Raw genomic sequence first — 22,145 nt, 5'->3', positions numbered from 1 at the left:
AAATTATTAAGGAGTTCTTAAAATATAATATATATATAGTTTTGAAAAGTTGCTAAAGTATTAGTTAATTTAAATAATATAATTATATATTTAAAGTGGCTGTATCAGATATAAAATACTGTCTTTTATTTATTATTTTTTTTAATATAGATTTAATAATATATATTCTTGATATTAATCTTTGAAAAGTAGATATTTTCTGAAATTCTGTTAAAAATCTCTAAAATAAAAAATAAAAAATAATAATTCTTAATAGAAATCTTATTAAGATCTCTATAATCTATATAAAAATATAAGCTATTATTTTTTTTAAATATAAAGAGAATAGAGATTTCAGCAGGGCTCTTTAAAAATTAAATTTAATCTAATTTTAAATTTTCTTTAATATATTTTTATAGAATCTTGAGTTCGGCTTTGAATAAGAGATATATTAAATTATAAAAAGATATTTTATTAGATTTAATATTAATAATATAATTTATAGAATTATAAGAAGATAGCTGTTAAGAGAAATTTATAGAGAATATATCTTAAAACTGCTTAAGTTTAATAGAAATTATCTTAGAATTTAATAATAAATTATAAGATTCTTTTTCTAATAGTCAGATATTTTTAGAAAGCTTAATAATAATATATACTCTTACTGAGTTTTAAGTTACTTTAGTAAATTAAATAATAGAAAGTAGTAAAATAGATAGTATATTAAATTATTACTGACAATTTTATACTGATAAAATAATATATAAATTATAAAATATAATTATTAAAAGTAGTATAGAGCTGTCTTTTAGTTAAGGATTCTGATTAATCTTTATATAATACTGTTTAAAAATATAGATATCTTCTTATAAATTAATAGTAATAATAAAGACTTTCTATATACTATAAATAAAAATAATAATTTGATTAATAGCTTTAATCTTTGATATAGTAACTGAGATATATTAGAGATTATAAGCTTTAATAAACTAGTAACTAATAATATTTATTTTAATATAATTATTCAGATCTGCAAAGATTTTGAGACTGTTTTAGATATAAATAGAAATATAAAAATAATATATAATTTTTATTATAGATAAAGAAGTTAAAATTATAAGATTTATTTTAATTTCTCTACTTTTTTCTCTGAATTTAATAAAAATTAATAGATTCTAGTAGATTAGATTTTTTTATTTTTAATAGAATATTAATTTATAAAATATTAGATATTTTTATATATAAAATATTATAATTAATTACTATTCTTTTTAATAGAGTTTTTTCTGTGATTCAGGATATTTTTTTTAATAATTTTACTAGTGATTTCTTAAAAGTACTTGTATGACTTATAATTATTAAATTAGTTATTATTTTGCTTATATTTTTCTCTATTTTTTTATAGTTTATAATAATAAGTAGTAATAGCTATTATTTTGTCTTGTTTTTTTGATAAATAAGAAATATATTTTTAAATATAATAGTTTAGATCTGATAGTAGCTTAGTAAAGTAGAATAAAACTTTTTTTTTTTTTATTTAATAAGAAAAATATTACTTTAAGATATTAAGATAAATATAAAACTCTTGCGGATTCTGACTGTATTATTAATAAGTTTATTTAAGTTAAGTTATAATATCTGATTAAAAAATAATAGTATTTTAAATTAATATAAGAGTCTAATCTTTAAATTAAGACTATAATTTCTTGAGAAATTATCTCTTTTTCAAATTTTTATTATTTATAAAATAATATTATCTCTATTTATATATTAGATTTATATAGCTAATAGTAGCAAGAATCTTGTATTTTTTTAATAAATATTTTTTAAATATATCTCTGAATATATATTTTAAATTAATAATTTATTTTTAATATTTTTAAAGATTGAAGTTCAGGACAAAGTAAAAAATATTTTTAAACTTAATCTCTTTTTTATTTTTTTCTAATTTAGGGGAGAATTAATAGTATCTTAAGAAGATTTTACTTAAGAAGTTATTTCTTTGAAGATAAGCTATTCTTTACTATAAGTTAATAATTTATTCTAATTAATAAATATAATCTTCTAGCTGTTAAATCTCTTTAATAATAAAAATAATATTTAATAAGAATTCTGGATTAATTTAATTACTAAGTACTTTTATTTTTTTATTATCTTTAATAAGTAATATTTTTCTTAGATAGTTGAAAAGAGAAGAATTAGAATATAATAGAATCTATTTATCAGAGTAGAAAGTCTATTAATTAAATAAGAAATTAATTATAAAACACTGTGTATTTATTTAATAATAATAAAAATAGTTTATATTTATAAGATAGACTGATTCTTGAAGGATCAGTAGCTTTTTATAGAGAGATTAGTATCTTATAAATATCAAAGAGATATAGAACCACTATTAATAATCTTATAACTCTCACAATCATTATAACATATTATTCTGATGATACAACTCTTATAATCACTATAATATGTTATCCTGATGATCTTTATCCCGATAGCTGGGTTATTCTATCACAAAAAATTACTTTGCTTATATTATAATTATTATTTTAATTTAAATATTTTTTATTATTAGATTAATAATAAATAATATTTTTTATTTAATAAATCTTTTTTTTTAATAATAAGTCTTCAGCTTCTTATTCTTAATATTATAATTAAAATTATTAATTTTAATATTCTTTTCTTGGCTTCTTGCTATAATAGTTTCTTGCTAAATAATATTTATTATTACTAATTATAATTATAATATATATAATATAACTTTATTTTTTATTAAATATTTTAAATTTTTATAGTTATTTATACTTTATTCAGATTCTAAAATATTTACTTATAATAAATATATTTAAATTAATAATTATATTTCTAAAACTAGGTCACATATTTAAAAGATACTAGTATTATTAGTTATTATATCTAATAATTAATAGATAAGATTATATTTATATAAGATTAATAAAATAATTATAGCTAGATTTTTATTAATATAAGATTTAAATATTAATTAAAAATTTAATAAAATCTTATAATAATTTATATCTTTTATTAAAAAATATCTAGTTAAATTAAAAAATATTTTTTAATTAAAATTAATTTAATAATTTATTATAATTAATATTTATTTAATATCTAGAAATTTTAATAACAGCTGTATATATATCTTTTCAGATAATTTTATAATTAAATATATATTATATTTTATATATTATTTATATAAAAAAAATATATATATTATAAATTAATTTATAATTATTAATCTATCTATTATATTTAATCTTTTTAATTAATAAATATAAATAGTTATAGTAATAATTATATCTTAATCTAATCTTAATTATATAATTAAAAATTTTTTATATCTTAATCTGACTATCAGATTATGGCCAGGTTAAGATTAAGATATAACAGTCAGGTTAAGCCACTCTAATAAGAACTAATTTGATACTATAAATAGTTTTAATTCTTAAAATCTAATCTATAATCTATTTTAAAAATTACTTTGCTTATATTATAATTATTATTTTAATTTAAATATTTTTTATTGTTAGATTAATAATAAATAATATTTTTTATTTAATAAATCTTTTTTCTTAATAATAAGTCTTCAGCTTCTTATTCTTAATATTATAATTAAAATTATTAATTTTAATATTCTTTTCTTGCTATAATAGTTTCTTGCTAAATAATATTTATTATTACTAATTATAATTATAATATATATAACATAACTTTATTTTTTATTAAATATTTTAAATTTTTATAGTTGTTTATACTTTATTTAGATTCTAAAATATTTACTTATAATAAATATATTTAAATTAACAATTATATTTCTAAAACTAGGTCACATATTTAAAAGATTCTTTTAGAAATTAAATAAATAATAATTATTAAGTATTAACTTATGTCTTATTTATATTTTATCCTAATAATCTTATTATTATTAATGTTAATTAATTACTTAAAAAAAGCTTTTATTTACTTAACTCTTTTTTTTATTTATATATTTTAGATTTCTTTTAATTAACTAGCTTACGCAGATATGTGCTTGTCGCCGGAAGTCAAGCCCTAACACTCGCATAGACAGCACGGAATTTCTTGGCTGGGCCCGCTGGGGGATAACCTCAGATGAAAGTTTCTCCAGTAGCACGGGCATTTCTGTCAGTGCTATTGTGCCCGTGCGCCCTCGTGTACGAGCCGAGCCACCCGCAGACCTCATCCGCGTCGCCAACCAGAGACACTCAGACACTCGCCACGGCCATACCCCAGAGATGGTCCATACAGAATTCGTGACGCCGCACTACGATTGTGTGTGGTAATCTAGTTCGCCCTCGTACTAGGGATGCAAGCCGCAGCCTCGGTCCCTGTGGGATTTTGGACCCCACAGACCATCCTGCATAAGCTCGACGACACTGCCACGGAATTCTCCTAGTGTTTCCACCCACCCAGGGAGATCGGTGATGTCCTCGACATGACTTAATGAATGATCTCCTTTTTTGGTCCGATTCTCAAGGCCCGTCTTCCCGGATAAATGAACCTATTTACCTATATGAGTGCTTCTGGGACGTGATCGCCCGAATAGATTAAAGTAGATTAAAGGCCGACTTCCCATCTGGACCAGGCAGCACTCGCTAACTGCCTTGGACTTAGCCCGGGTGTCCATTTCTAGTCTGTCGACTCCCCAATCGTCTTATTTTTCTTGTGCAGGCCCCGAACCGACCGTGACACGGATCGTTCCAGCTGGTGGTGGCTTGAGTCACTTGCGACCGACACGGAGACGCCGGGCGTTTTATCGTGCCTCTTGTGCCTCTTGTGCCTCTTATGCCTCTCGGGGGAGTTCAGCCGGGCCAGTCGCTGCAGGACGAGACAGCGCGTAGTTTAGCGTTCGCGCAGCGCCCAAGGTGCTGACGGGGTCGAGCTGAGCTGAATCAACTGGCTGGCTGACCGGCTGGTCTAGACCTGCCGTCCGCGGTAGGTTTCACGGAGGGTTTTTGATTGATTATCATGAGGAAGGAGTGCTATTCTCGCCCAGTCAGGAGTATATTCATTCGATACGGCGACGCGCTGTACCTCCCTCTCCCTCCAGTCGACCACCATGGCGTTTACAACCGTGTCGCGACGGCCTAATAAGCTACTGCAGTCAACCGTGACTGTGGACGACAAGTCAAGTCCTTGAGTTTGTCCAGCGTCTCCCTCATGACATCCGTGGCCTAACACAGTCAGTATCTAACCCAGGTACTTCCACCGGCTGAAAGCGACTCACCCCACATGAAGTCCTGCCAGTCATAATCCGCCCATAGATCGGGATTCCTGCCCGGGCCCCAAAGGGCTTCATCTCTCTTGCGCTTCTCCTCGCCCAATGCCTTCCACGTCACTGCAGCGCTTTTGTCGATTTGCTCGGTTTTCTCCGCTCGTTCCTTGCGCACGCGCTCGTGAACCGCCAACGCGCCGTCCATATCGTCAGCCAGCGAACATGAACCGCCCCCTGCGCCACATACAGCAGCATCGCCCATCCGGACGGCGCGATTCTCGATCCGGGTCGGCAGCGGAAAATGCCGATTGAGCGTCCATTCCATGTCTCGCGATTGGGGAGTGGGGACACAGTCCAATAAACTGCGTACCAGTTCATTCCATTCCGAGTAAATCGGCCTCATCTCCCATTTATCGCCGTTACTCGTCCAGATTTCCTCGGTCGCGACCCCTCCTTCTGCGGATATAGCAGCACCAGACTATACACGCTGTTATCTTTGATCGCATACGCCATGCTATGCCCCCCGGGTCCATCTAAGGCATTCCACATCCTGCCCCAGCAGTTCCAGCGCCCGTCGATCGCCCTGCGTCTTATACATGGGAATTATGATCCGATACGCCGTATCTCCGGTCGGCCGACAGATATTTCTTGACGTCGCGATGCGCCGCCATCTGTGTTTGATACCGTCCGCGCCAATCACCCATCCGCCGGTGCGCACCTGCACACGGACGAAGAGACCCGGCGCTGCACAAGCGATCCGCGAATCGGTCCGGGTAGTGATCCCATGGTTCTGGACCGCGTTGAGCAGAATCCGTGGATAACTGTCAGCGGTGCGCGGTAGCGTTTTCCGACCTATACATTTCAAATTAGCACTTTTCAGAACCGCCAATTTCTCCGTTTCCCACCTTGACAGGCATACCTACAACCACGGCAAAGGCAAAGTCAACGCGAAAAGGCATACTAGATCTCACATCGGGGTGGATGGTCTACCTTGCCGAGGACGTCCGGAAGCTGTCCGCTGCTGTACTTCGTAGTACTGTGCCAGAGTACAATGTTGTGCTCTGTAAATGGGAACTGGTGGGTAGAGAAATGGATGAAGGAGTGGAAGTCCAGGAGACACGTCGCCGGGTGTTAGAACAGGAGACGTGAAGTGATGTCATTCGGGAGACCACACAGAAGAGGCCAAATTGGCAAGAAAAAAAAAAAAAGGGGGGGGGGGCTCATTAAGAATTATTGCAAAGCAAGGAAGTATATACGGCATCAATCATCAATTACACATCCAAAATAATAATCATGGGCGAACACTACTGCTCCTTCTTCGCGCCCTCCCACTGCAGGTCGGTCATGGGGCCATGCTGCGCGAACCAGACATCCTGGAGATAATTGCCGCGAGGCACCCACGGGCCCCGATCCGCAGCCTTGGGCAACGCCCCCTCCGCCTTCGTTACATACGTGGAATTAAGATTCAGCAACCGCCGCGGCTGTAACTTGCCGACGTCTGCCCGGTCGACTCGCGGTATCACCGCCGTGCTTCCACGGTTCTCCATCTCCTGCATCAGTCGGCACAGGAACAGTGCCGTCGCGTCTGCTCCCAACGTCCACGAGGCGTTCGTGTACCCGATCACGAATGCCGCGTTGGGCAGATCCTGCACCATCATGCTGTGCCACAGGAACTTGTCGGGCAGATGCATCGGGATGCCGTCCACGGTGATCGAGGCCCCGCCCGCGATCTGGAGCCGGAGGCCCGTGGCGGTGACGATTAGGTCTGCGGGCAGGGTTTCGCCCGAGGTGAGCTCAATCCCCGTCTCTGTGACGTTCCGGATGGTGTCTGTCTTGATGTCCGCGTGGCCGGTGTGCAGCGCGCGGAAGAAGTCGCCGTCCGGGCAGACGCACAGGCGCTGGTCCCATGGACCGTAGCGCGGCTTGAAGTGCGGCGCGAAGGGCAGGGAGGCGGGCAGCTGCCGGGAGACGGAGAGGCGGAGGAGCAGGCGCGCGGCGCCCGGGAAAGCCTGGCAGAAGAGGAAGAAGAGATGCGAGGTGATGAACCAACTCATGCGCTGCACGCGTCGGAAGGCGGCGGTGGGCAGGATCCAGCTCAGCCAGGAGCGGTTGCGGTTCGGCAGCGACAGGATGTAGGTCGGACTGCGCTGTAGCATGGTCACCCGTGCGGCCTTTTCGGCCAGCTTGGGGAGCAAGGTGATGGCCGTGGCACCGCTCCCAATCAGCACGATATTCTTGTCGCCGTAGTCCAGGTCCTCGGGCCAGAATTGCGGATGGATCACCTCGCCGCCGAAGCGCTCCAGGTTGGGGATGTCGGCCTGCATGGGCTGGTGGTAGTCATAGTAGCCGGTGCCGAAGACGACGAAGCGCGCGGACAGAGGGCGCGACTGGCCGTCGTGGTCGACGGACAGCGACCAGAGCTGGTCGGACGAGGACCAGTCGGCCCCCAGCAGGCGATGCTGGTAGCGGATGTGCTTGTCGATGCCATACTTGGCGGTGGCGCGGTGGAGATACTGCACGATGGATGGGCCCTCGGCGATGGGGTTCTCGCGGTCCCAAGGATACCACTCGAAGCCGAAGGTGAACAGGTCCGAGTCGGAGCGGATGCCCGGATACTTGAAGAGATCCCAAGTGCCGCCCAATGACTCGCGGGCCTCGATGATGGCATACCGGTAGTGGGGGAATTGCTTCTGCACCCGGTACGCCGCGTTGATGCCGGAGATGCCCGCGCCGACAATGAGCACGTCCAAGGGCTCGGAGTCCATAACGGATGGATACGTGAATAAGTGAATGGGGAGTCAATTAATTGGATTCTGTCACCGTCACCATCGGTACCAGGGGGGGGAGGTTTTTTTATAGCGAGAGGGTGATGGGAGGCTTGGGAGCTCACATGGCCTCCTCGGCTGGTTTGTCCTCGGCAAAAGGGAGCGAAAGAATGGGACGCGCAAAAAGGCCGGGACTACTGCGAGTGTTCTGTATTTTGGGACCCTGGAGGATCGGTGAAGATCGGCGGGCGGGTCCAGGGACCCGCCCGAACCGGAAAGAAACCCTTGCAACGGCCTCACATGCTGGCGATCCACCGGCAACCTCTTGGGTCTTTTCTTCCTCTCTCAAGTTTTGGAGCTGCAGCAATGTACGACCTGGCTCGTGACATCTTAAGTAGCGTTGCCCGGGCCTGGGGTAACACAACCTGGGATCATGCTGGTTGAAACAGTCCTACCCTACTCTCAGTAAGCAATGAGGCAGCCTGCAACCCTCGCTCTCTCTCTTGCGGAGAAGCTCGACTTCCTCCCTGCCCTGGCCTCCATCGTGCTGGCCATCTTCTGGGCGGCCTTGACAGCCCTGGGCCGGTCCAAGGCTTATCCCAAGACCCTGGCCCTGCACATTGGATATGCGGCCTTCCGCAAGGCCACGGCCCGCCTGAGCGTGGCGCAAATGCAGTATGTCTGCCAATGCACCCCAGCCCTAACTTGGATGCCTTCGTGCTACCATCACCACCACTCACGCGCCTAACTAGATATGCCCTCCCCACCACCAACAAGACTTACGACCACTTCATGCGGAAACGCCAGCTGCCCCGTAAGACGGTGAATCTGGGCGACGGCGCCCAGGGGCACTGGATTGGTGACGAAAAGGCCGACAATATCCTGATCTGGTATCACGGTAGACCATCCACCCTCCTCCCCTTGCATCAGGTATCCCACTAACACCCCACGCAGGCGGCGGCTTCGCCCTCCCCGCCAACACCGGCTACTTCAACTTCTTCACCAAGCTGATCGCGGCCACCGCATCATCCAATAAATCCCTGGCCGTCTTCACCCTCACCTACACCCTAGCCCCACAAGCCACCTATCCCACGCAGATCCGCCAGGCCGTCTCCGCCCTCCGCCACGTCCTGGACCACGCGCACCACCCACCCGCCTCCATCCTGCTCGGCGGCGACTCCGCCGGCGGGAACCTGGTCGGTGCGGTGCTCTCGCATCTCGCCCATCCCCACCCCCTCATCGCCCCCGTCCCGCTCTCCGCCCCCCTCCGCGGCGCCATCATGATCGCCCCCTGGACAAGCATGGAGACCGACTACTCCGCAGATCCCATCGACTCGCGCGGCGACCTGATCACCCCCGCCGTCGCGGGCCCCTGGTCCCAGGCTTACCTGGGCGGCGCGCCCCGCGATTACTATACTGATCTCTCGACCGCCCCGGCGGACTGGTATGCTTCGTTCCCTGTGGACCGCGTGCTGGTCTGTGGGGGGGGTTGTGAGATCCTGTTGCCTGTTATTCGGGACTTCGTGGAGAAGTTCCGCGCGGGCTTTTCCAACGTGGAGCTTTGTGTGGGTGCGGGCGAGGGTCATGTCGCTCCCATTTATAATTTGTATATCGGGGATAGGGATGAGACGGCTCAGGGGAAGAGGGTGGTTAGTTGGCTGAGAGAGTTCTGTGTGTAGGTTGTTGGTGGGTTTTTTTGATGGTGGTTTTTGAACATAATTTATTTTAATGCGTGGGTAGTTAATGAGAATCTTTGTCCGTGGAGCTGTACATGGTTGATTTCAGTGTGTGGGGGGGGGGGATGTTCCGAGACTTTATGTGGTTTGCATTTCTGAAGTTGATATGCGATGCGCGCTTTCCACAAGACATGACGGAGTATAGTCTGTCTGCCTAAATCACCATCGATCTATCTATGAAACGGTCGGACCAGATAGCCTCTTACGATACGTAAATCAAATAACCGATGCAACCCTCTTGCCGTGAATAATAATAAATGGCCGGACAAAGTCCCTCAGAGTACCAAACTTGATTACGTCCGCAGCATGACGCAGGAATAAACCTGTACACCTAGAATACATGACCCCCAACGCCTGCCTTTCCCCGTCCCAGGTCACCTCACGCCTTCTTCTGCAAGTCCCGCAGCATCAACAGATCCATCGAGCCCAGCGTCCTGGCCTTCTCCTGCAGCCACGTCGGGAACGCCCGCACCAAACTCACCGGCCAGTATTTCTCGGGGAGAATGACCTGCCCGCTCTTCCCGGACCGCACCTGCTCGACAATCGCGTGTCCGACCCGCTCGACCGTCAGGATCGGCTGCTTGAATTGATCGCCGGCGTCTGTCAATTGCTGGATCATGGGTGTGCGCACCCAGAGTGGGTGGATTACACTGCAGGCAGACAGGTATATTAGATCTTGTTCCAACTGAATTTCTTCTCTTTTTTTCGAGGGACAGAAGAAAACGAAAAAAAAAAAAAAAAAAAAAAAAAAAAAACCATACCTCGTCTTCACCCCCGTCGCCTTATACCAGTGCTTCAATTCCTGGCCCAATCCCTCGTGGAACGCCAACGCGCTGGCCTTGGAGCAACAATAGTCCACCATCTCCCCCAGAGCCACGAAACTGGCCATGCTGGCCACCGTCACCACATGGCCGTGGTTCTTCTCGATCATCGCCGGCAGGAATTCCCGCACCATCAGGAAGTGGCTGATCGTGTTGACTTCGAACGTTTGCCGGATTTTGCTCTCGGGCTCGTCCAGGATCGAACCGTCGTGACCCACACCCGCATTGTTGATCAGGACTGTGGGGTGTCCGTGGTCTTCCCGGATCTGCTCGGCCGTGGTGTGGAGGGCTGTGCTGTTGGTGATGTCGGTTTTGTAGAACGATACTCTGGCGGCTGTGGGCGGTGATTGGTTAGATGGCGCTTGCTTACGGGAAAAGAGGTGGGGGGAAACGTACGGAGCTTGAAGTTTGGTTCCTGGATGTCCAGGATGATAACTCGGGTGCCCTGACTCGCTAGCTCGGTCATCACTTGTTTGCCGATACCGCTGCAGCCGCCGGTCACCAGGACCAGCTCGAGCGCATTGTCCCATTTCACGCGGGAGCAGTTATTCAGCGACAGGCTTGTGAGGGCCCGGTTGGTCTGGCGCAGGAAGCCCAGCGCCAGCACGGCCGCCAGGGCCTTGGGGACCAGGGGATGAAGCAGCGCCTGCTGCACCGGAGGGGGAAGATGGGCCAGGGCGGTTTGGCTCCATTCCTGGACGAGCGCGAGGGAGAGGACAGACATGATAAAGAATCAGTTCGGAGACTTGCTGGTTTAAGGATGCATGTACGCACTGCAAGTGGCGCGGAGGCCAGACGCAATATATTTATACAGAGCTCAGAGCTCGGCGGGCCACGTTGCGGGCTGCACCCATGGCCCACGGGAGATGGACAGATGGATGGGTACGAGGTAGGACATACCAATTCTTTGACCAGTGGAGGACCAACCGAGGCTCACATGAGGGGCCTGAAGTCGCATAATTCAGATTGGCCCCTCTCTACTGAACAGGCAAGGGTTGCGATGGATCGTCCCGGCCGCGACCCAGGGTTTCAACGTGGGTGCGGAGATGCGATCCACCCTTGGTCGATCCAACGTCGCCGATCCAGTCGCACAAGAAGGATGTCCTTTGTCCATGTGATCCGTCAGTACGGACCGCTGGGCCAGCCTAGTCGGGGATCCGAGGGCAATCCCACGGGGTCAAATCGTCCTCCGAATGATGGCTGCTGGGAGATTAGGGCTGTCGATCCGATCGGCGTCATCTGCTGAGCCGAGGCATCGCCCTTCCTCCCACCAACGATGATCAGGACTCGTTTAAAGACCTGGCCATCGAGGAATCCTCCGTAATGTCTCCTTTGTGCGACTCTGTACCACACCATGGACCCCCGCCTCGCTCTTCTGGTGGCTTCGCTGCTGGAGGCCTACCTCCTCCAGCACACCCTGCTGCCTGGCTGGGCCTTTCGCACGGCGACGGCCTTGACCCTCGCGATCAACTTGGGCCTCCAGCTGGTCTGGGGAGTCTTCATCTATCCGTACTTCGTGACACCATTGCGTCATCTGCCTACTCTTTCGGTAATACTCCCTCCGGACACATTCCACGGACAACACATTCAACCCCAACATACTTCCCAATGAAGTCATATAACCTCCTCATTACACATGCCATGTACACTCATGCCAAACACTCACTGCGAGCAGGGAAACCTCAACCACGCCCGAGTTCTCTTCGACGACCCCCGCGGCCGTCTCCCCCTGCAATGGATGAAGACCATCCCCAATGACGGGCTCATCCATTTCCGCGATATTTTCAACCGGAGCTTCCTCCTGGCTACCAACCATCAAGCACTACTGGATATCATGAGCACCAACACGTACGACTTTGAGAAGCCGTGGCGCCTGCGTGATTTCCTCGCCCGCATCATCGGGTTCGGCCTGATTCTGTCCGAGGGTGTTGCGCACAGGAAGCAGCGCCGGGCGTTGACTCCGTCGTTCCACGTGCGAAACATCCGTGCCCTGTACGGATTGATGTGGGAGAAAACGGGCCTGTTGATGGGTGAGTTGCAGAAGGAGATGGATTCAAATGAGGACAAAGTGGAGATGAGTGTTTGGGCGAGGTAGGCCCCCTTCCCTTTATACAACTTCCTCGGCCTTTGATTCACTATACTGACCGGTCTAGTCGCCTCACGCTGGATATCATCGGCCCTGCTGCCATGGGCCGCGACTTCCGATCGCTCCATAATCCCGAGAACAAGGTTGCCGACAGCTTCCTCGCCATTCTAGAGCCCACACGCGAGAAGATGGCGTTCTTGGCCGTCAACGGGCTCCTGCCCCAGTGGATCGCGCGTCGACTACCTTGGCGCCTAAACCGGGTTATAGACACAGAGACGGAGTTTCTGCGCCACATGTGCAAGGAGATCCTGGTCGAGAAGAAGGCTTCGATTGCGTCGACCAAGCTCACGGCAGCGGAATTGGAAGCGGATATTTTGGGGACGATGATGATGGGAGGAGATTTCTCCGATGATGAGTTGGTGGATCAGATGTTGACCTTTCTAGCTGCTGGGGTAAGCCTTTTTCTTATCTTTATCTTCAGACCATACTCCACGATCCACCCTCCTTTCCACCCTGTGTCACGGAGGGACGTTGATATGAGGACAGCACGAAACCACGGCTAGCGCCTTCACCTGGGGTTGCTACCTCCTAACCCAGCATCCAACGATCCAAACTCAGTTGCGGGACGAGATCCGGGCTCGTATCCCGACAGGCCATTCCGCCATTACCCACAACGATCTAGAATCGCTCCCCCTGCTCAACGGTGTATGCCAGGAAGTACTGCGGCTGTATCCGACGGTGCCGATGACGCTGCGCGAGTCAGTACGCGACACAACAGTGGCAGGCCAACACGTGCCCCGAGGCACGCGCATCCTGCTGTGCACATACGCAATCAATCGGTGCCCCGAGTTCTGGGGTGCGGATGGTGAGGCATTCCGGCCGGGGCGGTGGATTGACACGGACGAGAAGGGCAATGCGGTGGTCAACCAGCGTGGCGGGGCGGTTACCAACTACGCACAGATCACCTTTCTGCATGGCCAACGGGCCTGCATCGGCAAGGACTTTGCGCGGGCTGAGTTGCGATGCGCCTTGGCTGGGATTGTGGGCCGGTTTGCCATGGAGATGCAGGATCCCAAGCAGGAAATTCATATTGGGGGGGCTGTTACCACCAAGCCGGTGGAGGGGATGCATCTGCGGATGAAGCGGGTAGAGGGGTGGTAGGAGAATAGTTAAGTAGTTAAGTAAGTAGTAAGTAGTAGTCTAGGATTGATGAATGTATGTATGTATGTATGTATGCATGTGTGTATTACCTAATTCAGTGCCGGTGGTGGGGGTGAGTGTGTGCATGTCTGCTGGCACGTCCATGCCGGTGGGTTTCTCCCTCTTTCTTTGCCCTTGTCCTGTCCTCCTCCTCCTCCTCCTCCTCCTCCTCCTCCAGTCCATCTTCCTCCAGCCCCGGCCAGTCTTCCCATCCATCCTCCCACATCCCCTCCATCATCTCCTGCTTCCGGACTCGCGACCGCCTGTTTCGACGCATCACCCCCTCCCACTTCGCCATTTCCGTTTCATCCAGCAGGCACTCGTCCAGGAGCTGCGTGATGACCTCCGGATCAATGCCCTCCCCGATGAACACCAGCTCCTGTCTCCGGTCCCCCCATTCGCCCTGGAAGTCATCCTCCACCGACTGGCGCACGTCTGCATCCTCGGGCCATGCCTCGTCCGGCAGCTCCGCGAACCACGCTCCTCCACAGCCCACTGTCAGCATTGCCCCCGCTTGGCTCCATTCGCCGAACTGGTATGGCCGCGTCGCCAGCCAGAAGAAGCCTTTCGACCGGAGGATGGGTTGGAGAACGGGATGCGCGCGTTTGTTGGCCAGGATGGTATCAGGCGAGAGGTCATCGAAAGGGGTGATCTCTTCTTCTTCCTCTTCTTTGTCCTCGTCCTCTCCATCTGAATTGGAATTTTCACCTTCATCAGACATCTCTTCATCTTCGTCTTCATCTTCATCCTCCTTGTCATCATCTCCACCCGCATTCTGCAACAGAATAAACTTGTCGTGCAGCAATGCAAACAGCCGTTTCGGACTAAATGGCCGTCGGGCCGTATACACGAAGTTGTTGATTCCATACCTTTCAATTTCCGTTAGCACAATCAATACCAAACAAATGACAGAAAAACATACTCCACCGTCTCTGGCCTCGGCGCCACCCTCTCCCCATTCGCCGTTTGAATGCGACTCATCTCATGCAGACTCCGCAGCCAGCCTGCCCCACTGGCTGCCCGCACGAAATCAAACCGCCCCGTGCCCAGGATTTCCCGCACGTCGATCCGGGAGTAGATGGCCTCGAGAACCCGCGCTGCAGGGTTCAACAGGTGAAGGAGGCTCCGGATTCTCTGCTTTGCGGCCTCATCCACCATGTCGAGCTTGTTGATGACTATGACGTCCGCAAACTCGATCTGGTCTACCATCAGGTCGGATATCGTGCGCTCATCTTCGGGGATGATTGTGTCTGGTCCATAGCGGTCGGAGAGGAACTCGGGTGTATCAAGGTTGGCATACAGGTTGAAGGCGTCGAGCACGGTCACGGTTGTGTCCAGGGTGGCCATGGTGTGGAGGCCGCCGAGTTCGACTCTGGATTTGGGGATCAGTATAGAGAAGAGGAACGGGATCGATTACACACATCTGGTTCAGGATCTTGCGTCCTTCCTCGTCTATCCCCAGACCCTCCCCGCTATCATTCGGGTCGGCGGATCCAGCCTCCAGCATAGCAGCACTGAACTCCGCCGTGAACGTCTCGGCCACCTGCATCGGCTCGCTGATCCCCGTGCTCTCGATCACCACATACTCGACCCCTTGTTGTGTGGTCAGGCGAGCAAGCTCTGCCAGCAAGTCGCCGCGCAACGTGCAGCAGATGCACCCATTCTGGAGTTGGATGAGAGATTCTTTGGTGTGTGAGACGGTGTGATGATTGATGAGAGTGGCGTCGATATTCAAACTGGACTTGGTTAGGTTGCCAGAACTTGACTGCTCATAGACGGGGTAATCACCTGCTCATATCGTTCACAATCACCGCTATCCGAAGCCCATGGTTCGGCGACTGGAGAATGTGTTCCAGGAGGGTGGTTTTGCCGCTTCCCTGGTTCCCGTGCGTTAGAGTTAGGGCTGACTGACCGATCAACCGTCAAGGACAAAGGAAAGAACGACATACTAGGAATCCGGATAGAAGAGTGACAGGGAGCTGTTTCCTTTCTCTGCCTTTATCTTCCATGCCATTCCCAGCATTTAGGTCGGGCGCTGAGTAATGGATGGATTCTTTGCCGGAGTTGATGGTCATTGTGTCAGTTGCGATACGTCCCGTTCGCTTCTCTTTCGCAGGAGGGAGATGGTTCCTTGACGGACTGGTCTGGCTAATTCATTTATATACCTCATCGCGCCAGTGACCACCAAGGTATATAGTATGATGTACCACTGCTTGTCCGGGGTAATACGGCATCACCATCGCCCCGATTGGTGCGTCAACGACCTCCAAGGTCCCTAGGGATGCCACAAGGTCCTACCGAGCATCTCAAGGTACCCATTGTCGCCAGTGACCACAGGCGTGTTATGTTCTCTCGCTTATCATTGGTGCCGTGGCATTCCATACCATGGTCTATCTATCCTCTAGTTACAGATCGTCATGCGGACTATGTGGCTACTTTGTGGCCGTCGAGTTGGTCTCGCATGCCACCCCAATTCCCCCCTCGATGTCCGAGCAGATAATCTCCGGCGGACTGCCCGCCGGACTCGTCAGCGATATCCCCTTCAGCGTAATATTCGAGCACACAGCATCCGGCGAGCACGCCAGATCAGCAACCACCAGCCCATCGGCCCCGGAGGACGTCCCCCAGATGTTTTCGAACAGCACGTTGGTGAGGTTCACGGCCGACGGGTACTCGGCGCACTCGGTCGCGTTCACGTCGAAATAACACTGATCAACCACGATCGGGGCGTCCGTGTTCTGGATCTGAATGTTCTTGTACGTGATGTTGTTCATGCGGCCGTAGCCGACGTCCTTGCCGGCCCAGGCCTTGAGGCGCGCCCCGGCCTGTCGCCTTTAGTATTTCAAATGAATTGGAGCGTGGGAAATTACCTCTCCATTCAACAACGTCACGTTCTCGATATACACATTTTCAATGATATCCAACTCCCCCGCATACTCACCGATGCTACCCATGCTCACTCCGTGCGTGTTGTTGCACCACAGGTTCTGCACGAAGATGTTGGTCGTGTTCGGCTTAGGCGAAAAGCAGTCATCGCCCACATCGATGCGCATGTTGGTGACACTAAACCCATCTACGTTGAGCGAGTCGAACCCGTCGGTATTTTTGGGGTCCGCCTGTTTCGTTAATATCTCGTGGTGCGCGGTAGCCGGAGGGGATCACTCACCGATGCATTCGTCGAGAACGCATGAATATAGACATTGTCAAACGAAATGTCCTTAGTACGGACGAAAAAGTTGTTCCAGCACGGTGAGTTCAGCTGCGTGATTCCCTCGACCGACACACGTGTGGCATTGTCGGTCAAAAACAGGATTGGTCGATAGAAGGTGTTGTCGGGGTCCTGGACAGTCAGGTCAGCCACCATCACCACAGTTGGAGACAACGAACATCTCACCAAGATCTCCATGCCGGCAAACTCATCATACCACCGCTGCCCGTTCCCATTCAGGACTCCACTCCCGAAGATCTTGATATCTTGTCCACCCCATACCCAAAAGGTGATGGACTTCTGGAACTCGTAGTAGAAGTTGTTGGCTTGCCAATAAGTGATGTTGTTGGTGAACTATCCCATCAGTCTGCCGTCCCCGGACACATGGTGACAAGAGGCTTACCTGAATCTCCCCCTCCAACTGCACCTCTACATCATCCAAAAACGTCAGGTCCAACTTTTTCCCAATGACATACGTCTGCCCCTTCTGCAGTAACAACCGTCCGCCGTGATTGGCCTGCTGTAGCCCCCACAGGAAGTCGCTTGAGACATCGTCCTCCTCGCTCTTCGAGGCCCGGATGGTGACGGTCTGCCGGTCCGGGTACTTGGGATACTGGGCCCCAATGGCCTCCAGCCCAGCTATATCTGTTGCGGGAATAATCTGCGTCCCGGGGATGACTGTGTCCACCGCCGCACCGGTGACCAAACCGGGAACGGTGCTCAAGACGAGCGTGGCAAGGGAGAGAAGTCTCATGACTGCTAGACGACTGATTCTATCTGCTCAATCGACCCTTCTTTCCTGACTGCTACCGTCGAGGTCCATTTATACCATGCTACGGCTGAGACGGGCTCTTCCCGCATGGCCTGGGGACTGGGGTATTCCCCACGGGGAAACTGCGGATGGATTTTCCACCTGTAGGACGAAGACCGAGACGGCAGAATGTTGCGCGCATTCTCGAACCCCCGTGACCAGCCACCCGGTCGAGTTTGACGGCCCATTGGCTTTGTTCAATTTCCCCGGATTCTTGCAGAACGCGGGGGATCTTCCACCAATTGCGATGGGGTGTTGGTCCCTTTCAGCAATGACGGTGGATGGTGGACAGTGGACTGATGACGGATCCAAACTGCCAGCTACAGCCAGTATAGTGCAGTGATACATGGGATTGGGAGCCATGGCAGTGTGGTGCGATGACTTGGCAGGTGGAGGAGGTAGCAGGGGTTGACGACTGTCGGCAGATACTAAATATGTATCTACCCAGGGACGGGCTTTCTGATTGATGGAGGCAATGGAGGACCTCCGATGCAAGAAATTCATACATCCTTGGAGTCCTGGAAGGGAAATCAGTCACTGACTCGATAGGGACAGGCCCGTCATCCTCCCGGCAAACCCTAAGGACCTCATCCTTTCTACCTGATGGGACAGTCCTCACAGCTCATATAGTAGCAATACCAACTGCCAAACTATCCTGGTCCCAATATCCCCAAAGGATATCCGAGTCTAGTCGATCATTCTTGTCCCATCCGATCAGACAAGCGACCCCCGTGAAGATGTTTGATGTGATGCACCCCCCTCCCCCCAATGTCCGTGCTGAATAAGAATGCGGGCCCCCGCGGATGATTGACGATCTGACCGGGCGCATCCGAGCTCCTCCCACTGACAATCCACGACAGTTGATCCTTGGACCTGGCAGCTGCTCCCAGGCTTCCCAGCACGGCCAGCCACGATGCTCTTGTTGACACTGCCCGTGTTAGTCGCCGCGCTGTTTCTGCAGGGCAAGTTCTCCGGGCAGCCCGCGCTGGCCAGCACCCTCTATGGCCTCGTCTTCCTCAGCGCCTGTAGCGCCATTGTCTTCCCGCCCGACTCTGGGGACTTTGTCAAGTACACCAATGCCTTTCTTTCCGCCTCGTTAATCATCCGCGCCGTGGAACTGCTCCTCGTCCAAGACCCTGGCCAGCTGAAGCACCTGGAAAGGGTGTCTCACTCGCGGTATGCCTGGGAGCCCATCTCCCGCTCGCTGGGACTACGGCGTCTCCTCCAGGTCTCGGACCTCGTCACCAACCCGCGCGCCGTCGGCTGGAGCCACAGTTCGCCCAAGTACTTGCCGCCGCTCCGACAGGTCGACCCGGTGGAAGTCAACGGGTGGCATTCCCCCGATCATCGTCATCGTGATCATCATCATCCGGTCGTGCTGGTCGCGACCGCGGATCGCCTCCCGTTCCTCACGGCCCAGCTGTGCCGGGCCGTCGTCGCCTACGTCTTCATCGACACGTACCAGGCCACCTTTGCGCGTCACTACCCGGACGTCTGCCACGGTGTGCAGGCCCTCCTCGTCACCATCGGGTTGCCCATTCATGCTTCCGCCGTCAACAGCGAGATGCTCGTCCGGAGGTATCTACTGCCTCCCGCATGCTGGATGACCTCCTATGCCTTCGTCGACGGGATCCACGCCGCGGGCGCCATCTTCTCCGTTGGCATCCTCCCCTTCCTCGCCCCATCCCTCGCTGGCGACCCTTGGATGCATCCCCCAGTCTTCGGTCCCCTCCGATACATGTTGACCTTCAGCCTCCGAGGTATTACCCCCCTCCCCCGCCCGTCCACCAAATTTCCTAACCCCTATCAACCCTCCAGACATCTGGGGCAAAATGTGGCACGACCTCTGTCGTCGTCCCTTTCTCGCCCTCACCCTCGCTATTATCCCCTCAGCATTTCCTCTCCCCCTGAAACGCTTCCTGGTCATCTGTCTCTCCTTCGCCGTGTCCGGCCTCGTCCACAGCGCCGGAACCTACGCCGTCTCGCACGACTGGACCGCCGTCGCCATGATGATGCTGTTCTTCGGCGTCCTGCCCCTCTGTATTGCCGCCCAGCAGATTCTCTCCGAGCAGCTTCTTCCCCGTCTGCTACCTGCCGGTTCTGTTGCCAAGTTCCTCATCTGGCTCCTTGACGGGGCGTTTGTCATGGCCTGGGGCTACCATACTAGCCCTTGGTTCATTAAGCATAGTAAGTTGCCCGAGGCTATGGCATCCATTCCTCTGCCGGTTAGTCTGTGGGGGCTTGTCGTCGGTGCTTAGATCTTGCATGTCTTCTTTCCTTCCATTTTCCATCTTTTCCTTTTTCGGTTTCTGTTTCTTTTCCCTTTCATTTCCCTTTCCCCAGTGACGCATCTGGGATGATGATTAATGAAAGAAGAAGATGGGGAAGGGGGGGGGTTGGTATTAAACGGCATCTGCTTGCTTGGTGGTTTTGCATACATCCCACGATACCATTCATGATACACGGCGGTCGTAGAAGAGAAGAGGGTGTCTGTTCGGGTTAACGCGCAAGATAGAGGTGGTCGCAGGTGCCTTGGATGCATAGCGCACCCCGATTTACTAGATCAGTAATGGTAGATCAGAATATACCCGGTGTTGTTGATGGGGCCCCTTGTTACTTGTACTTGATCGCGCCCACGCTAACCGATTCCCACGGCTGAAAACTACTACAGCTGGCGGCAGTGCCCCCAGCGTACAATCCAAGGCGAAGGCCATCCAGCCTTGATCAGGCCGTGTGAAGGATGGGTTTGGGGAGTAAAAGGGCTCGAGTAGCCATAGGCCAATATTGATACTTCAGAACCGTCAAAAAAAATGACATCATATACAAACTAGCCAAACACCGGCAAACACCGGCAAACATGGACTGACAAACCGCCCCTGTCTCCTCAATTGCTCAAGTGATTACCGTCGCACACGAAATATGTTTAGTCGCCGCCAATCGATCCCCTCGAAATAATCCCCGACTTCCCGCTGGATATCAATGGGCCGGAACAATCCGCACGCGCTGAGAAAAGATGCTCTACAACGCTCTCATCCGGACGCATCACATCACCTCCCGCAAAAAGGTATCGGCCCTCAAACGCGCGGCCGATGCCCACAGCTGCGTCGTGCTCCTCCGGTCTGGCGGCTGTCCCGGCATAATGTACGTCGAAGCGAGTGAGAAGCATTCTGTTGAATCGTGGGTGAATGTGGTGCGAAATCTGCGCTACAAGGATTTTCAACTAGCCACCCGCCCTGGGCCTTTGCAGGACGAGAACCAAACAGAAAGCGGGAAGCAAAGGGAGACTTCACAATCCATGGCCAAAAAATCACAGGCTGGAGTGTCTGAGGTTGACACTGTCAAGGAATTTGGGAGCTTGATGGAACAACGTGGTGTTTGGAAATGGTGGAGAAAGGGCATGGGATACGTGAGCTGATATGACTATCGGCTGCATTTGCCATCTCCATGGGGATGACCCCCTAATCACGGCAGTACAACTCCAGATCTGCGCTTGCCCATCCATCCACAGAGGCATTCGCAAGCTACCAGGTCCAGGCTTAGGTATACCCCGGAACTTGACCAATATCCGATTGAGGCTGCATACAGTCAGTGATCATGCTAGACTGGGACTCTATCCAGTTATGTCTAGTCAGATCTTCGATCCTCATTTCCGTGCTTCTTGATCGACTCAATATTTGGCCTACTGAAACCGCGGAATATGCACACTCTTACTTCTGTGGGTATTCCGGCTATCCACAGAACGGAGGAGAGCCCATGAATGAGGTCTCTCGGGACGCCAGTGGCTCGTGTCTGTCTAAATGGTGCAGTCTAGCCAAAGGGTTGACCGGTAAAATGACAATATGGCTGACCCAATTCATCTACTGGTAAAGAGAGACCTTATCTAGTTTGGCTTACACGGTGATTTCCAGTGCGGTTAGAAGAACTTGAACGATCTCAGCCCTCTATAGACACGTGCATGGGTTTCGACGGACTATCTGTCCCAGAATCCTTGATGGCAAACGTCCAAATCAGAACTATGGCTCCATGGTCACCCCATTGCATTTACCCAGTTTCCGTAGCATGAGAAAGGCTCTGTGCTGAAGAACCCCAAAAAACATGGCGCATATCGCATGCGACAAGATGATACTACGTACAGGAACGTTTGTTGTACTCTGCGATGACAAGATATGTCATCTAGCCCACGTCGGCCTTGACACCCCCGCAAACACCGAAGACATACTACATGGCTGTGATGGTCCGCAATCAAAGTGACACCTGGATGAGACCAGAAGCAAACAAATACTCT

The 22,145-nt window shown here is 48.8% G+C and overlaps 8 protein-coding genes across 8 annotated transcripts; 4 read left to right on the top strand and 4 right to left on the bottom strand.

The window, feature by feature from the left end:
• Positions 1-4,374: 4,374 nt before the first annotated feature.
• Positions 4,375-6,398, bottom strand: BO70DRAFT_430996 (uncharacterized protein). The gene is made up of 5 exons (XM_025548200.1): positions 6,153-6,398; positions 5,781-6,085; positions 5,246-5,711; positions 5,053-5,192; positions 4,375-4,900 (listed from the first exon to the last, which is right to left on the bottom strand). Exons 1-5 carry the CDS (start codon positions 6,190-6,192, stop codon positions 4,802-4,804), a joined length of 1,050 nt encoding a protein of 349 aa, XP_025397123.1. The 5' UTR covers positions 6,193-6,398; the 3' UTR covers positions 4,375-4,801.
• Positions 6,399-6,481: 83 nt separating this feature from the next.
• On the bottom strand, positions 6,482-8,061 carry BO70DRAFT_364093 (flavin-containing monooxygenase). The gene has a single exon (XM_025543726.1). It carries the CDS (start codon positions 7,996-7,998, stop codon positions 6,538-6,540), a length of 1,461 nt encoding a protein of 486 aa, XP_025397122.1. The 5' UTR covers positions 7,999-8,061; the 3' UTR covers positions 6,482-6,537.
• Positions 8,062-8,470: 409 nt separating this feature from the next.
• Positions 8,471-9,699, top strand: BO70DRAFT_340700 (lipase/thioesterase family protein; the record flags this gene model as incomplete). The annotated part of the gene is made up of 3 exons (XM_025541301.1): positions 8,471-8,673; positions 8,751-8,896; positions 8,953-9,699. The coding sequence occupies 3 exons, from the start codon at positions 8,471-8,473 to the stop codon at positions 9,675-9,677; spliced, it is 1,074 nt and encodes a 357-aa protein (XP_025397121.1). The 3' UTR covers positions 9,678-9,699.
• Positions 9,700-10,119: 420 nt separating this feature from the next.
• BO70DRAFT_277489 (SDR family oxidoreductase) lies at positions 10,120-11,258 on the bottom strand (the record flags this gene model as incomplete). The annotated part of the gene is made up of 3 exons (XM_025538997.1): positions 10,120-10,384; positions 10,496-10,889; positions 10,952-11,258. Coding segments are annotated over 3 exons (966 nt in total), but the record flags the coding sequence as incomplete, so codon positions are not given.
• Positions 11,259-11,909: 651 nt separating this feature from the next.
• Positions 11,910-13,802, top strand: BO70DRAFT_340696 (cytochrome P450; the record flags this gene model as incomplete). Its single annotated transcript, XM_025541300.1, has 4 exons — positions 11,910-12,104; positions 12,231-12,646; positions 12,709-13,093; positions 13,188-13,802. The coding sequence occupies 4 exons, from the start codon at positions 11,910-11,912 to the stop codon at positions 13,800-13,802; spliced, it is 1,611 nt and encodes a 536-aa protein (XP_025397119.1).
• Positions 13,803-13,896: 94 nt separating this feature from the next.
• On the bottom strand, positions 13,897-17,803 carry BO70DRAFT_340690 (CobW domain protein; the record flags this gene model as incomplete). Its single annotated transcript, XM_025541299.1, has 9 exons — positions 13,897-14,710; positions 14,764-15,213; positions 15,263-15,577; positions 15,630-15,718; positions 16,310-16,666; positions 16,712-16,957; positions 17,008-17,181; positions 17,236-17,403; positions 17,453-17,803. 9 exons carry the CDS (start codon positions 17,801-17,803, stop codon positions 13,897-13,899), a joined length of 2,964 nt encoding a protein of 987 aa, XP_025397118.1.
• A 711-nt stretch (positions 17,804-18,514) lies between these two features.
• BO70DRAFT_99266 (wax synthase family protein) lies at positions 18,515-20,268 on the top strand. Its single transcript, XM_025548910.1, has 3 exons — positions 18,515-18,606; positions 18,721-19,620; positions 19,679-20,268. Exons 2-3 carry the CDS (start codon positions 18,774-18,776, stop codon positions 20,116-20,118), a joined length of 1,287 nt encoding a protein of 428 aa, XP_025397117.1. The 5' UTR covers positions 18,515-18,606; positions 18,721-18,773; the 3' UTR covers positions 20,119-20,268.
• Positions 20,269-20,729: 461 nt separating this feature from the next.
• BO70DRAFT_99226 (uncharacterized protein) lies at positions 20,730-21,547 on the top strand. Its single transcript, XM_025548909.1, has one exon. It carries the CDS (start codon positions 20,874-20,876, stop codon positions 21,273-21,275), a length of 402 nt encoding a protein of 133 aa, XP_025397116.1. The 5' UTR covers positions 20,730-20,873; the 3' UTR covers positions 21,276-21,547.
• Positions 21,548-22,145: the final 598 nt, after the last annotated feature.

The sequence above is a fragment of the Aspergillus heteromorphus genome, assembly GCF_003184545.1.
Source record: "Aspergillus heteromorphus CBS 117.55 chromosome Unknown BO70scaffold_22, whole genome shotgun sequence".
Taxonomy (NCBI): domain Eukaryota; kingdom Fungi; phylum Ascomycota; class Eurotiomycetes; order Eurotiales; family Aspergillaceae; genus Aspergillus; species Aspergillus heteromorphus.
The sequence above is the reverse complement of the archived record's forward strand: the minus strand, read 5'-3'. Positions and strand labels throughout refer to the sequence as shown.

Excerpts from the sequence above, each read along its gene's own strand:
- BO70DRAFT_99266 (XM_025548910.1), top strand. The coding sequence starts at position 18,774 with ATGCTCTTGTTGACACTGCCCGTGTTAGTCGCCGCGCTGTTTCTGCAG. Across the intron at positions 19,621-19,678 it reads GTTGACCTTCAGCCTCCGAG|ACATCTGGGGCAAAATGTGG; the intron begins GTATTACCCCCC and ends TCAACCCTCCAG.
- BO70DRAFT_430996 (XM_025548200.1), bottom strand. The coding sequence starts at position 6,192 with ATGCCTTTTCGCGTTGACTTTGCCTTTGCCGTGGTTGTAG. Across the intron at positions 5,193-5,245 it reads CTGGCAGGACTTCATGTGGG|GCCACGGATGTCATGAGGGA; the intron begins GTGAGTCGCTTT and ends TGACTGTGTTAG. Across the intron at positions 4,901-5,052 it reads TCGACTGGAGGGAGAGGGAG|CTCGACCCCGTCAGCACCTT; the intron begins GTACAGCGCGTC and ends GATTCAGCTCAG.
- BO70DRAFT_99226 (XM_025548909.1), top strand. The coding sequence starts at position 20,874 with ATGCTCTACAACGCTCTCATCCGGACGCATCACATCACCTCCCGCAAA.
- BO70DRAFT_364093 (XM_025543726.1), bottom strand. The coding sequence starts at position 7,998 with ATGGACTCCGAGCCCTTGGACGTGCTCATTGTCGGCGCGGGCATCTCC.